Raw genomic sequence first — 16,340 nt, 5'->3', positions numbered from 1 at the left:
GGTGTGTGTGTGCATGTGCATGTGTGTATGTGTGTGTGTGGGTGGGTGGGCAAGCTTGGGGGCGTGGGTATGTGCATGTATGTGCACATGTGTGTGATCAAGTTGGACGAGTGATGTTATGTCTCTCTGTCTACAGTGAGTGTATAAAATGATCTATTTTCTTCCTTTGTTATTTGCTAAATGAGTCATTATTATCATTATCATTATCACTTTCATGAGTCTTCATTATTATCATTATCATTATCACTTTCATAACCATTCATTATCATTTACCGTCTTTGAAGACCAGTTTGCCAGACTCGTCAGCAGCGTAGCACCCAACATACTCCTGCAGGTCAGTGTGTTCATGGTTGTTGACACGCACACAGTGGTTGCCTGAACTGCGAGCCAGCCAGGTGATCAGGCTGGTTTTTCCCACTGACGTCTCCCCTTGCAGCAGTACTGGGTGGGAGCTGAACAGTCCATACAGCAATAAATGTATTAAAAAAAATCTGTACACAGCAAATTTTGACCAATTAAACAGATATATTCCTATGTGTATAAGCAAATGAAAATAAATCTGTATCAAAGGCCTGTCTAGCTTTTGAAAAATTCTTTTTCAGACACATGAACCAAACTGTGGATAGCTTCAACTCATCCAATACACATGCACAGAAAAATAATAAATGAAATACTGTATCATAATACGGCTGGTTTTTTCAAACGAAAGAAATCCGATTCTCAGACATAAAACCAATATGAAAAGCAAGAATCAGTGACATTCAGTATGGTTAAAAGTACATTTCTTCACATTGAAAAAAAGAAGAAAAAAGATGACAAACATTCATACAGACAACCAAAATAGGGTTACTCCACATGCTGTAGTATTTGACTTATGTTGTACTGCACGTCATGTATGTTTCATAGGAAATATGTATGTGCAGCAAATAAACAGCACACACACACACACACACACACACACACACTCACACACACACACACACTACCAGTCAAAACTTACCCTGCAGAGACAACACGTGCCAGGTCTTTCAAGTTCTCCTTCACAGACGGTGTGATGATGTAGTCATCAGGGGTGTGGGGTTCGAGGCTGCCCTGTGAGATCCAGTAGTCACAGAACTGCAGGTGCTTGCCGCCAGACGGGCAAGGCAGCGGCTGCCTCAGGATGGACTCCTTCTTGGCCTTGCCCAGCACGTGCTGACACACCAGACTGGTGACCACAGGGTGCGAGGTTCGGTCCAGTTGGGTCAGGAAACTCAGGCAGAAACCCTGGTTAATAATGATAATAATAATAATAAACAACTAGTAAGAATGATAATAACAACACTGATAATAACATCATCCTAATCATCATCATCATCACCATCTAAATGAAAAAATGGTGACTGATGGACGTGATAAAACAAAGTAAAAATAATTCCAATCATTCTCATATTATTCATAAAGTGCTCTACCTCCTCAGCACAGAAACCCAGAGAGCTAACAATTAACATTTGTATTTGTATTTCTTTTTATCACAACAGATTTCTCTGTGTGATCAATCAATATGGGACTAAAATCGTTATAAAAATGAACAACATGGGGCACTATAATCATGACTTACATGCAAGGCAAAAAGTGTGTCAATGACACAACAGAATGTTTATTTGTACTGATGCCTTAATTTCAATAAGTCACAGAACGAAGGGGGAAATGCTGAGATATACTGGGAGACAAAGTGTACACATGTGTACTTGAGCATTAGCAAGAGATGACAGTGGTTGTCAGTAATTACTTTCTCTCTGCTTAATATTAAGTAAAATGTTTTGACAGATGTTTCAACAAATATCTTTTTTTATATGAATAATGTATGGTGTTGCTAAAATATCATTTCTGTCATTACTTTGTCTTTGAGAGAAAAGAACCCAATTTGCAAGGGGGGGAAATTATGTAAGTTAAATAATATCAAGAAGAGCATGTGTATAGACATAGAACAATTCATATTCAAATCAACAATAACAGCATTCACGATAAGAGGAAAGGAGAAGCAGAGTAATGCTATTATATGCTATTATATAATTCTTGCAAGAAGATAAATTTTAGGCTGCTCACAACTGAGCTGTTGATACTTGGATACAGAAACTCTGAAAAGTTAGTTTGCAAAGAGCGTAAACACACTTACACATGCACACATGCATCCACACGCACACATACACACACATTCAAACACACAGACACACAACACAACACACATGCACACACACATGCTAGCTCAAAGTGAAGACAAAGTTTGAAAATAATCAGCTGCCAGACAAACAAGTCTCCTTACCTCATACACAGATCTTGCTACAGTGCCACAGTTGTGTGACCGAATGAACCGCAGAGCTCGGCACAGAGTTCGCAGGCTGAAATATGTAACAACCATAATCATCATCATCATATTCATAATAATATTAGTTCATTGTCATTTATATAGCATTTTCAAACCTCATAATGTGCTTAACAATAATTCATAAGTCAGACGCAAAGTACACAAGTGAGAAAACATGCACAGTCACACCCACACACAAACACACATGGGAGACACACACAGATACACAAGATGAAGTATCACGGTTCTGTATTCTGTACAAGCACTAAGGAGACCACCCACCTGTAGTGTGGCTTATGACCGGTCCCATCCACCAGTCGTGTGGCGGCCTGCTGCCGAATCTCTGTGTAGAACTTGACGATGCCTTTCAGCTGGCTAGACGGCAGAGCCAAGGAACTCAGGTAATCCCCCACCAACATCCTCAGATCCTCTGGCTCCACAAGCTCATCCACGTAGAACTCTGTGAACCTGGAAAACAGAAAATAAACGAGTTGCTATCAGTCTTGTTCCACTGAAAAATCATAAAACCTTTCATAGTAACTTTTTCCCCCCCCCCACCTGACATGTTATGTTCTTTCAAAAGCAAAGAATTTACAATATTAACATTCTTACAAAGCCATGCACTGATCACATGATACAGACCAATGTTGGTCAAAACGTTTTTCCTTATTTTTAAGCACATAAACACAAAATATAGTACACCAATACACACATTTCAAAGACTGACAACCACATCCATTCCTTGCCCACAGCACAGAAAAATTATGACACAAGTGACACACATTTCAGTCCAGAGAGAGAAAAACAAGGTTTGGGGGTTGCTGCTTTTTTTTGTTTGTTTTTCTAGAATGTAGTACACTGCAATGATTACTGGTAATCATATCAGCAGCAACAGCAGCAGCAAAATCCACTGCATCCCATCACTACTTCATATTTCACTATTTTTCAGAAGCATGTTCACTCTCATGTTCTGCACATGTTTCTTTTCCTCACCTGCTTCTTTAATACCTGCACCTTCCATTTGTCCAAAGGCAGAAAACAGATCTCAAGACAAGACAAGGTGTGTATATTTCAGGAAACCCCATAGGGATACATGAAAAGCATCACTCTTCCAATAGATTCAGGTTTATACACCACACTGATCACCAAAGGTGATCCCAGAGAAGAAAAAGAAGCAGGAAAGACACTGTACTTTGGGAAGCAGCGCCCACAACACCACAGTCCATGGACACTTTTCAACCAAAGCATTTTTCTGTTGCACCCTTCTCCAACATTCACAAAGCCAACAGAATGACACCGTGACCAAGGGATGCAAATTTGGTCATGTAATGTAATGTATATAAATACACACACAAATAATTCATAGATCTTTTTATCTACAGATATAGATATAATTGTGTGTATGAGAGTTGTGTATGTGTGGGCATGTGTATGCGTGTGCAATGTGTGTGTGTGTGTTTGTAAGTGTGTGCCATTAAAGAAAGGTAGAAAAGCTAAGTTAACAATAATTTTTGTTTCCTTCTCCACACAATGACACCCAGATTTGCATAAACTGTCATGCATTAAAAAAAGACGGTTAACAGCTGGACAATCACACAAAATACATGTTATGTAGTTTGGCAAGCAGCACCAACGAAATAATGCTCCATGGATGCTTTTCAACCAAACTGTTTTCTCTAGCATCCCAAAGGGCCCACAAAATCAAGCATTGAAAATGTGGGTGGAAGGATGCCAACTTCACACACATTCACACACACACAAGCCCAAACACACACACATGCACACACACACAAACCCAAACACACACACATGCACACACACACAAACCCAAACACACACACAAACCCAAACACACACACATTCACACACACACAAACCCAAACACACACACATTCACACACACACAAACCCAAACACATGCACACACACACAAACCCAAACACACACACATGCTCACACACACAAACCCAAACACACACACATTCACACACACACAAACCCAAACACACACACATGCACACACACACAAACCCAAACACACACACATGCACACACACACAAACCCAAACACACACACATGCACACACACACAAACCCAAACACACACACATTCACACACACACAAACCCAAACACACACACAAACCCAAACACACACACATGCACACACACACATGCACACACACACAAACCCAAACACACACACATGCACACACACACAAACCCAAACACACACACACACAAACCCAAACACACACACACACACACAAGCACGCGCGCACACACACACAGGTGTACCTGTTTCTAACCCCAGGTGTGAGGTCCTTCTTCCCCACGTCAGTGGCGGGGTTCATGCAGGCAAACAGTCGGAAGTCAGGGTGTCTCACCACAGGGTCCAGGTTTCTGCCACAGAAAGGAAACCATGAAATAATGTTCCGTATTTTGCTGACTACGGGGGGATACTTTTTTCCATAGCTTCGATCTTTGCACTTTATAATATGGTGTGACTGAAGTATGGTTGAATCTACTGAAACACTGTCATGAATCAGAATAGTACTGAGGTTGACACCAAACCTAAAAGTATGACATTCATGACAATGATAATTTTTATTCACAAATATGCCATACAAATGGCAACTCTCTGTGGCAAGCGAACAGATGGTGAGAGGATGGGGGGTGGTACAGTTTAACGATTAAAATCCAATTCTTTATGTATGTGTCAGAAGGGTACATGTGCCCTTTTCACACACTATTATCAATATACTAAATTAATTAAATACCTCTGCTCCACTTCTTTAAAAAGTTAAATCCTATCAACGCCATCAGAACTACCAATCAATAACAACCATCACAACACAAGAAAAACAGGACAAAGAATAATAAACAAAGAAATGTTTTCAATATAAAAAAAACCAAAAAACAACAACTATCAAACACAGAACAAAAATGAAAAACAAAAACACACAGTAGAAAAGGAAAAAAAACCAAAACTTTTGGTCACAATTATTGACTGTTAAAAGATTAACTCCTACACATAATATGATTCGGGAAATTAAAATTGTGCTTCTGAGATTATTTTTGTTTTTATATAAAATTTACAAAACATTAAAGTTTAATACTTTAGAAATGTATAAAAAAAATTATATATAATTATAATAATAAGCAGAACTACAGAAAGAAAAGAAAGGACATAAAAATTTCTTCATGCGCACAGTAAAAGCAATCCTGGTTCCACACTTTCAAAGTGATTCATAATATTATGTCTGTCAGAGACAAAGCAAACAAGAATACACTCACACACACAAAGCACAGAATACACACGCACACATCCACCCCTTCCCCCCCCCCCCCCCCCGCCCACACACACACACATCCACCCCCAAGACACACACACCACAATACACACTCACACACACAACTGCAACACAACACACACAACAAAACACACACCACACACCACCAAAACACAAAACACTACACACACTCAACCCCTAACACACAAAACACAACACAACACAACACTACACAACATCACACCACATCACAGGCACACACACACTCTCTCTCTCTCTCTCTCACCCTCTGTCTGTGAGCACCAAGGAGCCGTCAGTGGCCTCCAGCAGGCCGGCTAAGCACTGCAGGGTCTCTGCAGCTGCCAGGTTGATTTCGTCCAGCAACACCCAGTCACCAGCCTTCAGGGCCTTCACCAGGGTACCCTGGGTACAGTAGGTACTGTCAGGGTGGTGTCAACGTTATGCAATAACTTTGTATTGTGTTGTGTTGTGTTGTGTTGTGTAGTATTGGATTGGATTGTATTCTATTGTACTGGACTGGATTGGACTGGACTGGATTATATGCCTTACTTTAAAAACTGATATAAAACATATAAAGTCTCATTCAGAATGTTTTACGTTCAAATAAAAAAAAGTTATAATTATTAAAGCAAATGATGCAGACAAAGACAGTTTTACACTCAATAACTGTTAAAGACTGAGAGAAAAACTAACAATTAGACATACATTTGCATGCACACACACACACACACACACACACACACACACTCACACAATACACACACACACGAGCACGCACACAGCCAAGCACATTCACCAACAAAATATTCCTCATTTATTTTTTTTTTTTTTAATTAACAATGACTTACTTCAATGAAAGAGAAGACCAAAACATTCTCTGTTTCTTCAACCTGTGCCTTCAGCTTTTTGATGCGTGTTCCCATCTTGTGCCATTTCTTCCTCTGTTTCTGCCACTTGGCTTTGTTCTCCTCATCTGCCAGCATCCACAACATTCTATTCATGGCTATCTACCTGTGTTCATCTGTCAGCATCCACAACATTCTATTCATGGCTATCTACCTGTGTTCATCTGTCAGCATCCACAACATTCCATTCATGGTTATCTACCTGTGTTCATCTGTCAGCATCCACAACATTCCATTCATGGCTATCTACCTGTGTTCATCTGCCAGCATCCACAACATTCCATTCATGGCTATCTACCTGTGTTCATCTGTCAGCATCCACAACATTCCATTCATGGCTATCTACCTGTGTTCATCTGTCAGCATCCACAACATTCCATTCATGGCTATCTACCTGTGTTCATCTGTCAGCATCCACAACATTCCATTCATGGCTATCTACCTGTGTTCATCTGTCAGCATCCACAACATTCCATTCATGGCTATCTACCTGTGTTCATCTGCCAACATCCACAACATTCCATTCATGGCTATCTACCTGTGTTCATCTGTCAGCATCCACAACATTCCATTCATGGCTATCTACCTGTGTTCATCTGTCAGCATCCACAACATTCCATTCATGGCTATCTACCTGTGTTCATCTGTCAGCATCCACAACATTCTATTCATGGCTATCTACCTGTGTTCATCTGTCAGCATCCACAACATTCCATTCATGGCTATCTACCTGTGTTCATCTGTCAGCATCCACAACATTCTATTCATGGCTATCTACCTGTGTTCATCTGTCAGCATCCACAACATTCCATTCATGGCTATCTACCTGTGTTCATCTGCCAGCATCCACAACATTCTATTCATGGCTATCTACCTGTGTTCATCTGTCAGCATCCACAACATTCCATTCATGGCTATCTACCTGTGTTCATCTGTCAGCATCCACAACATTCCATTCATGGCTATCTACCTGTGTTCATCTGTCATCATCCACAACATTCCATTCATGGCTATCTACCTGTGTTCATCTGTCATCATCCACAACATTCCATTCATGGCTATCTACCTGTGTTCATCTGTCAGCATCCACAACATTCTATTCATGGCTATCTACCTGTGTTCATCTGTCATCATCCACAACATTCTATTCATGGCTATCTACCTGTGTTCATCTGTCAGCATCCACAACATTCTATTCATGGCTATCTACCTGTGTTCATCTGTCAGCATCCACAACATTCCATTCATGGCTATCTACCTGTGTTCATCTGTCAGCATCCACAACATTCCATTCATGGCTATCTACCTGTGTTCATCTGTCATCATCCACAACATTCCATTCATGGCTATCTACCTGTGTTCATCTGTCATCATCCACAACATTCCATTCATGGCTATTTACCTTTGTTCTGTGTCATCAAGATTCACTCAAAAAAACAACAACACTGGGTTCCCATAGATGTGATGAAACCAAATTCCATACTCTTTCCAGACCAAAATGAACAATTTTCACACCAACAAGAAAGCGAAACTGAATATTTTTATATATATAAATATCTATCTATCTATCTATCTATCTATATATATATATAAAATTTTCAACTACATTGCTGACAAAAGAGACTGGCAGATATCCCAGTTACAGGCAGTATCGATGTTCAATTTTCTTCACTCTTTGTCTCTTCCTTTGTTTTTCTAAACGAATTAAGCTCTTTGTTGAATGGTACTTTTTGAGGTTTTAATAAAATTCACAGACTTTTCAAGACCCTGACAGGTAAACCATTTTTTCCAAGACTTTTCAAGCCCAGATAATGGTTCTCTCTTTTTCCCAAGATTTTCCAGACTTCCATGACTGCACAAACCCAGTCATAACTCAGCTCTTATCTGTGTCAATCTGTTTTGAAATAAACACAACCACAAGATAAAAGACTTTGGACAAAACCAGATTTCCCATGCAGTGATGTGAGAATTCAAATATAGCATTAAGACATGCAATTTAGAGACCTGGCTTTTTGATTTTCAAATATCATTACACAGCTAGACATGTAATGATTTTCAGTTAGTAAGTTTGGCAAATCTTTTTACAGTCAAGATGCAAAAGGAATCACCAACAACCTGCATATGGAATCACATGTCCTTCCACAGATACTCACACATGGTACAATGTATGTATTATTTTCAAAGAAAAGAACTTCTTCAGAATCAAATCTTTTTAGAGCAGTTACAAGAATAACCAGAGTGTTTCTACTTTGATAGCATCAGTATACATTAAAATAATTCTGCATTGTTCAAAAACAAAAAACCCAACTTTCCCCGGTAGTGACTTACCCTCCTGTTCCTTCTTGGCACACAGTTTGTCAGCGCCCTGCAGGCTATGTTCCATCAGTGTCAACAGGTAGTGCCAGCGTTTCTGTGTGAAGCAGTTCTGCATATGCCGGAAAAACTCCACATTCTGTCTTCTGGAAAATGTCTTGCAAAACAACTTCTCAAACTCCTCTCTCAAAGGCATCATCAGGAACTTCATGTCCACTGGTTTGAACCTGCAACACATCATAGTTCATTCAGAAAATGATGCCACATATCTTTGATTGGGAAATTATATGTAAACAGCAGTTGACTTATCCCCACAAAATGTGCAAAATTCACATAAGACAAGATGCTAAAGATATTGAAGAATCCACTTTCATACTACTACTATTACTACTACTACAACTAAGAAGAAGAAGAATGAATGATAATAATAACATATATCACTGTATTAAAAGCTACAGGTCAACCCTGATGAAAGGATTCACAAGACAATTAAAAAAAGAAAAGCAGCAGAAAAGCATCACTCAGAACTCAAGAACAGGGACATAGAGGGAAAATACACAGAGACAGACCTGAAATTATCATACATGCCTACCCCAAAATCTTAACATCAGGAACAGATCATTACAGAACTCGGACATAAAATGAACATCTTTCTTTTTTGATACAATGTGACAATGACAACAGTAAAGTCCATCATAACTGATGGAGAATTTGCACTTGAATAAACTGCACCAAGTCTTCCATTTTCTGTCCTTTTTGTACATGGCCACTGTTCATTGCATTCTTTCCTCAAGATCTGGCAACAGCAATTTTGTTGGAGTTTTTTTTTATGTAAAAAGGTTTAATCCCCATCTTATTTCCTCAGTCTTACGCATTTGCTTGTGGCAGGTCTGTTCTGTGGAGCATGCTTTCTCTTAAATCTGGCTCTTCTGTAGCTTGTTATGCAAGTGCACAGTACGACAAATGACATCTTCTCATCCTCTGCAAGGTAAGCCCACCCATAAAAAAAGATGCCCCCATTTGCTTCTTTGTTTTTTCCTGTACCATGAAATCAGTGGCCATAGCATCCAGAACAGTCATCAATTTGTATATGTTTCAGTAACAGATTCAGATATTCAAACTGTCAACACATATGTGAGAAAGACAGAGACCCTGGACAATGGTACTCACCCTCCGAGAAGGTCCACACTGTCACTCTGCTGGTTCAAGTTGATGACATGAAGTTTGTGACCTGACACACACAAACACAATGTCACACACACACACACACAAACACAATGTCACACACACACACACACACAAACTCAAACATGTACATCAAATAACGTTCAAACTGTTAATATTACCTCTGTAAGAAGGGAAGGGGAAAAAAAAAGAATTTATAACATATAGCTTTTTATCATTGTGACACTCAAAACAAACAATTCAAATGTTTTGGACAAAATTTCAGTTTTCTTGACATTGTAATGCTGAAATGAGTAAACACACACACACTCCATTAGACCTCCATCTACTTCTTTCTTTTTTATTTCTGTTTTTCTTTTTTGTTTTGTTTTTTGTTGGTAAAACACATGCAGACAGAAATACACACACAAAATGGTTGGCACTGAAATGTGGTGATACAGTGTCCCCAAATGTCACACAGAGAAATTTGCTATGACAGAAAGTGCAACACAACATAAGACAACACAACACAATGCAAAGCAAACCAATACAATTCAATAAAATACAATATATAACAGTACAGCACAATACAGTACAGTACAATGTAATACAATTATTACACAGTACAATACAGTACAACACAATGCAGTTCAGTTCAGTGAAGTACAATACAGTAGAAAGCAACAGTCACCACAAAACAATAGAACACAACACAAAAAACCTCCATCCCCCAAGCCTCTAATAGTAGAGGGTACTCACCCAGTGTCTGTGCCAGGAACTGCACGGATGAGGTTTTCCCTGTGCCAGTCTCTCCAACCAGGAGGACAGGCTCATTCCTCTTCACACAGGCTGCCACCTTCTCCAGCAGACATACCGATGGCCGTGTGAAGGAAAACGTGGCCTTGGACTTGCTGTTTAAACGAAAAAATGTAGAATTGGCACTGTTCACAAAGTATCAAGAAAAAGGTGAAATGGCGGCCTGGTGGAAATGCACCTAACTGGGAAGTGTGTCATCAGGTATGAGTCCCATATACGGACCAGGATTTTTACCCACCCATCCCTTTCACCAGATTTGAGTGGTGGGCTACATGCTAGTCTTTGGGATGAGACGATAAACCAAGGTCCTTTACGCAGCACGCATTTAGTGCATGTAAAACAAACAATGGCAAGAAAAGGTTTGTCCCTGGCAAAATTATGTTGAAAATCAACTTAGTAAAGCATGTTCAATTGCAGACATGAAAAGAAAAAAAAATACATGGGTGGCACTATACTGCGGCAACATGCTCTCCCTGAGGACAAAGTAATAAACAAAATAAATATAAATACAATTAGAAGTCACGTACAGTAGCATCACACCATACAAGGACACATCATTCTGACCTTGTGACACTGAATCAAAGAAAAAATTTTCAATTATTTTTCAGACTTTGAAATTTTCAACAACAAAAAATCACAGTACTATTTCTTCCATCTTGAGACTTTGAACCTTGGTAAAAAAGATGAATGATTTTCAATTCATACGAAAGTGATATCATAGCACTGAACTTTTCATTGACTTCAGTCGAGCTTGCATCCGTCTGAGTGCAATTACCACAACCACCAATGGCTTCTTTCCCATCCCATCGCCCATTCTTGTCATTTGGATAAAATGATCAAACCGAGGTGCAATGAACAGCAAGCATTTAGCAAATGTAAAGAGAACCAATGGCAAGAAAAGGGTTGTTCCTAGCTAAAATCTGATAATAAAACAAATACACTTTCAGAAAACAAACGAAAAAAAAACACTATGGGTGATGTTGTACTGTGACGATATGTCTTCCCAAATCGGTCATGACAAAAAGTATTTAATGACACACTTCTCTTCACCCACCTTGAAAATGTCACCACATTCTCCTGTTTACACGGCAAAACAACACTGCCCACAGTGAACTGCCTGGTACTCTCCTCCACCTGTGGCAAGCGCCTGCACAGGAAATACTCCGCCTGGAACACATCAAACCTGTGGCATAAATTTATGAGACCATCTCCACAAGTACAGAATGCTGACAGACAGATGGCAACAAGCAAGCGGCAAAGTCTTCAAGTCACTCCATTATAGATATCTCCCAATCTTCAAGTCACTCCATTATAGATATCTCCCAATCTTCAAGTCACTCCATTATAGATATCTCCCAATCTTCAAGTCACTCCATTATAGATGTCTCCCAATCTTCAAGTCACTCCATTATAGGTATCTCCCAATCTTCAAGTCACTCCATTATAGATATCTCCCAATCTCCCAATGTCACTTTCAAGCTGGCAGCTGTGTCCTCTTCCACACATCTTCCCACTCCATCTGCCTCAAAACACACACACATACACACAAATGCACACACACACACACCATCCACACCCCCAATCTCCCACACCTCCCCACCCACATCCACACACGCAATAAGAGTCATGTTACCGTGGTCTCTGTCAGACTGAGGTGTGTGGCGACTGCCTGGGTCAGAGCCAGACGCCGGGCTGGGCAGGGCAGACAGGACACAAAACAGTCCACTGCTGCCTGAAGAATCAGCTCCGCAGACGATGGTGATGTCGCCACAAACCCACTGGACACACAGCTACACCACGACATCAGGTCTCTGGGGAAAAAAAACAACATAAATAATCCATATGATTTGGTTTAGTCACTGTGAAAAAAAAAAACTGTAGTGTATCATCAAACTGCAGTCAACCTACAATGTGCAGAATCACCAGGTCTCAATTGTTATACTGATTCAAAACATGCGAAAAAAAATTACCTAAACCCACAAGACTATGCACTGGAGAACAAAAATACACACTGATTATAAAATCATTAAATCAGCAAATCAATCATTCCATTAACATTATATAAAGATGGCAAGGTCGAAAAGGTACAGACGTGCTTGCATATGTGTGTGTGTGTGTGTGTGTTCTTGTGTGCTTTGTGTCTGACTGAGGCACTGCTGTAAAGGGCTGTGAGAGGTTTCAAAATGCAATATAAATGTACTATTATCATTGTCATCATAATCACTATCATTAAAATAATCAATAAACGAGAAAATGAACAAATAAAAATTCAAACAAAATAAATAATCAAAAGCAAACAAAACAAACAAACAAAGTGCACTGAAACAGTCATTTACCTGGTAGATATCAATCGTCCCGACAGAGACAGGAACTTCCCCGCAGTGTTCTCCTCACCCCCATCCTCCACCTCCTCCCCTCCCTCAGCAGGGTCAGAGGTCAGGTGATGGCGGCCTGCCGACAGCATGAAGTAGATGTCCAGCAGACGATCGACAACAGGGGGGAGGTTTGGAAATCGTGCCACTATCACCTTCAACAGACAGAACAGGTACACAGACGTCAGACCATTTTCTTTCATGTGCCAAGAGTATCATGTAATCCATGCAGTGATAACAGTCACACCTCATGAACACTGAGAAGAGTATATTTTGACATGAAAAAAATTATCAAAAATTATATACTGAAACAGGCCACGTTAAAAAGGCTATCAATATTTTACCATTTTTAAAAACCCATGTGTCAACAAGTACAGACCAGGATTTTTAGATACACACACACACCCTCTCACTAGACGTTAAGCAATGGTCTGGAAGCTAACCTTTCAGATTAGACGATAAACCAAGGTCCTATGTGTAGCTGGTACCCAGCCCATACAAAAGACAAAAGGGCTGTCCCTGGCAATGTCTGGAGGAAAATCCACTCTGACAGTAAAACAAATACACTTGCAGACAGGAAAAACAGAACTTAAAAAAGGGTGAACTACACTGTGGCAACGCACTCTCCATGGGGAGAACAGCCTCAATTTCACACAGAGAAAGCTGGTATGGCAAAAAGTAATACAACAGAAAACCAGAAAAAACAATACAATACAATGAAAAACTCCTCACTTGTAAACTCTTTGAGTACGCATTAGCCAACAAGAACGAAACATCAACAAAACAGGTGAACTGTCAGTGTTTGTACCTGTCTGAGTTCAGCCCTGGACAATGGCTGAATGGTCACCTGGGTCCACAGTTTGTCCAGAATGGCCGAGCTTCTGTTCTGGGAATGGAGCCCATCGCCTGAGGCAAACAACCTGTAAAACAAAATAAAATATCGTATTTCAGACCTGCTACGCATAATTTACTAGCACAAAAAAAAAAAAAATAAAAGTTTTTATATTCTCCTCTTTCTTTAGATTCTCCTCTCTCTCAAAAACAAACCCATCAGACTTTAGTTGAACTTATCGATCAGTGATCAGCAATGTTTGCTTATTTTGTACTGTATGCAAGCATGTTTACATGCAAGAGTGCATGAGAGTGCGTGGTGCTCATTACATTGGCTGCATACATCACTGTTTGCCAAAATTTCAGCATCATCTGACCACATCCTCAAGAAGAAAACTGTGCAAGTTCCTAAATGGTCTGTAACTTTTTGTGAACCCTGAGCATTCAGTACCTCCATTAGACTGCTTGCATGAGGTGGTCTCTGAAAACAGTGACAACGAATCTCAGGGAAGCATACAAACTCCAAGGCCATGAAACCAGAGTAGCACACACACAGACATGCACACACACACACAAGAAACACACACACACAAACACACACACACACGCAAGAAACACACACACAGACACACACACACACAAGAACACACACAGACACACACACTAACACACACACACACACCCCCCTCCACCTCCTCTCCCCCCCCACACACACACACCTCCCCCCTCCCCCAGCCCCCACCTCCCCCCCCTCCACACACACATACCTCTGAGTGGCAAACAGCTGGAACCCTGGGGCAGCCTGAATGAGGTCGCCGTGTCCCGGCAGGGAGAGGGTGGAGGTGTGAAGGAGGGGGGCCAGGGTGGACACCACCTCCATGGGAGCGTGGTCCAGGTCCTCCAGCAGCACCCAGTAACCCTTGGTCACCGCCTCCGTCAGCACGCCTGCCCGCCACACAAACTGCCCAGGGATCTCCGTGCACTGGTACGTCCCTAACAGGGCCTGAGGAAAAAGATGCACATACCAATGAATGAGTTATGTAATTTGTAATATTTCTTTTGTGTAAAGCGCCCTGAGCTCTTAGAGAGAAAGGGCGCTATATAAATATACATTACTATTACTATCATTATTATCATTACCAATTTATACACAAAGTGCACTGGTACATAACATCCCTAAAACAGCTTGAGATAAAAATGTACACACAAATATATAAATAATCTACACATTTCTGACCAAGCAAAACCTGCTGAGTTGCTGCCCCTGGACCACGCACTTTTGACTATAGCAGTCAACACTACAGGTTGTGTTGCATGAAATTTTCGCATTGTCAAAAATTTCCATCTAATTTTTAAACACTGCATTTACAGGATGTTCAGAGAGTAGTATTCCCTGAGACACTTATGTGGCAACGATCTTCCTTCAACTGTTCTCTACAGCAACAGCCAAACTGAAAGTAGTAGTCACAACCAACAGTCAGTCATGGTCAGAAATAAGTTAAATAAAGCCAACAAGCCTCTTATACCCCAAGAGACTGAGAAAGTAAAAAAGATACACAATGTTTAATAAAGCCAAATATTAACAGATCACAAGAGTCACTGCGTATGTTATCCCAGCATACAGCTACAAGAATTCAGTTCAGCTGATGAACATCCCTTACCAATTACTAAACACACCAACTTGTTTCTGTCAACATCTTCGTAATGGTACTTCTTTGCAAACAGCTTTGAGTAAATTATGGAAGCAAATTCCTCATGATGCAAACACCATAATTCAGAGTCTGAACAGAGCAAATGTTTTCATTCTCTACTGGTAAAGAGAAGTTGGCTGAGGCAACACAGCACAGCTCAACACAGCACAGCACAACACATCACAACCCAACACAGCACAACCCAACAGAACCAAATACAACACAATATAACATAACCAAACCAAACCAAACCCCGCCCAACAGAAAGACTCACCTTGCTGTCGGTCTGGTCCCCCAGCTGCACCTTGATGAGGTGGGGGGCACCCTGTCTACCTGTCAGGGTGGCCAGGTGTTGCACCAGCAGGGTCTTGCCGCACCCCACGGGCCCCTGAACAAGCACAGGGCGACCAGCAGACACAGCCAGGGCCAGGGTGTGAAGGCTGTCCTGCATGGACGGCACCTCCACCCACTGCTGCTGGGGCTGCACAGAGGGAATACTATCATCATTTTTATTATCATTATTTTTATTATCATTATTATTATTTCGGTGTTCCCCAAGGCTCTGTGCTGGGCCCAGTGCTTTGCATA

The 16,340-nt window shown here is 40.7% G+C and overlaps 1 protein-coding gene across 1 annotated transcript in view; it reads right to left on the bottom strand.

Moving 5' to 3' along the window:
- Positions 1-16,340, bottom strand: part of LOC143297724 (midasin-like) — a 129,280-nt gene that overhangs the window by 92,673 nt on the left and 20,267 nt on the right. Inside the window, exons 7-22 of the mRNA XM_076610146.1 lie at positions 16,027-16,233; positions 14,829-15,064; positions 14,039-14,150; positions 13,195-13,385; positions 12,492-12,669; positions 11,913-12,025; positions 10,802-10,953; positions 10,049-10,109; positions 8,894-9,105; positions 6,509-6,633; positions 5,926-6,062; positions 4,645-4,749; positions 2,630-2,815; positions 2,306-2,381; positions 1,001-1,266; positions 274-452 (exon numbers count right to left, since the gene is read on the bottom strand). Coding sequence (XP_076466261.1) covers positions 274-452; positions 1,001-1,266; positions 2,306-2,381; positions 2,630-2,815; positions 4,645-4,749; positions 5,926-6,062; positions 6,509-6,633; positions 8,894-9,105; positions 10,049-10,109; positions 10,802-10,953; positions 11,913-12,025; positions 12,492-12,669; positions 13,195-13,385; positions 14,039-14,150; positions 14,829-15,064; positions 16,027-16,233 — 2,536 coding nt within the window. The remainder of the gene's footprint in view (positions 1-273; positions 453-1,000; positions 1,267-2,305; positions 2,382-2,629; positions 2,816-4,644; positions 4,750-5,925; positions 6,063-6,508; positions 6,634-8,893; positions 9,106-10,048; positions 10,110-10,801; positions 10,954-11,912; positions 12,026-12,491; positions 12,670-13,194; positions 13,386-14,038; positions 14,151-14,828; positions 15,065-16,026; positions 16,234-16,340) is intronic.

This window comes from Babylonia areolata, chromosome 23 (genome assembly GCF_041734735.1).
Source record: "Babylonia areolata isolate BAREFJ2019XMU chromosome 23, ASM4173473v1, whole genome shotgun sequence".
Taxonomy (NCBI): domain Eukaryota; kingdom Metazoa; phylum Mollusca; class Gastropoda; order Neogastropoda; family Buccinidae; genus Babylonia; species Babylonia areolata.
Note: the sequence above shows the minus strand (reverse complement) of the source record. Positions and strands in the feature narration are given on the sequence as shown.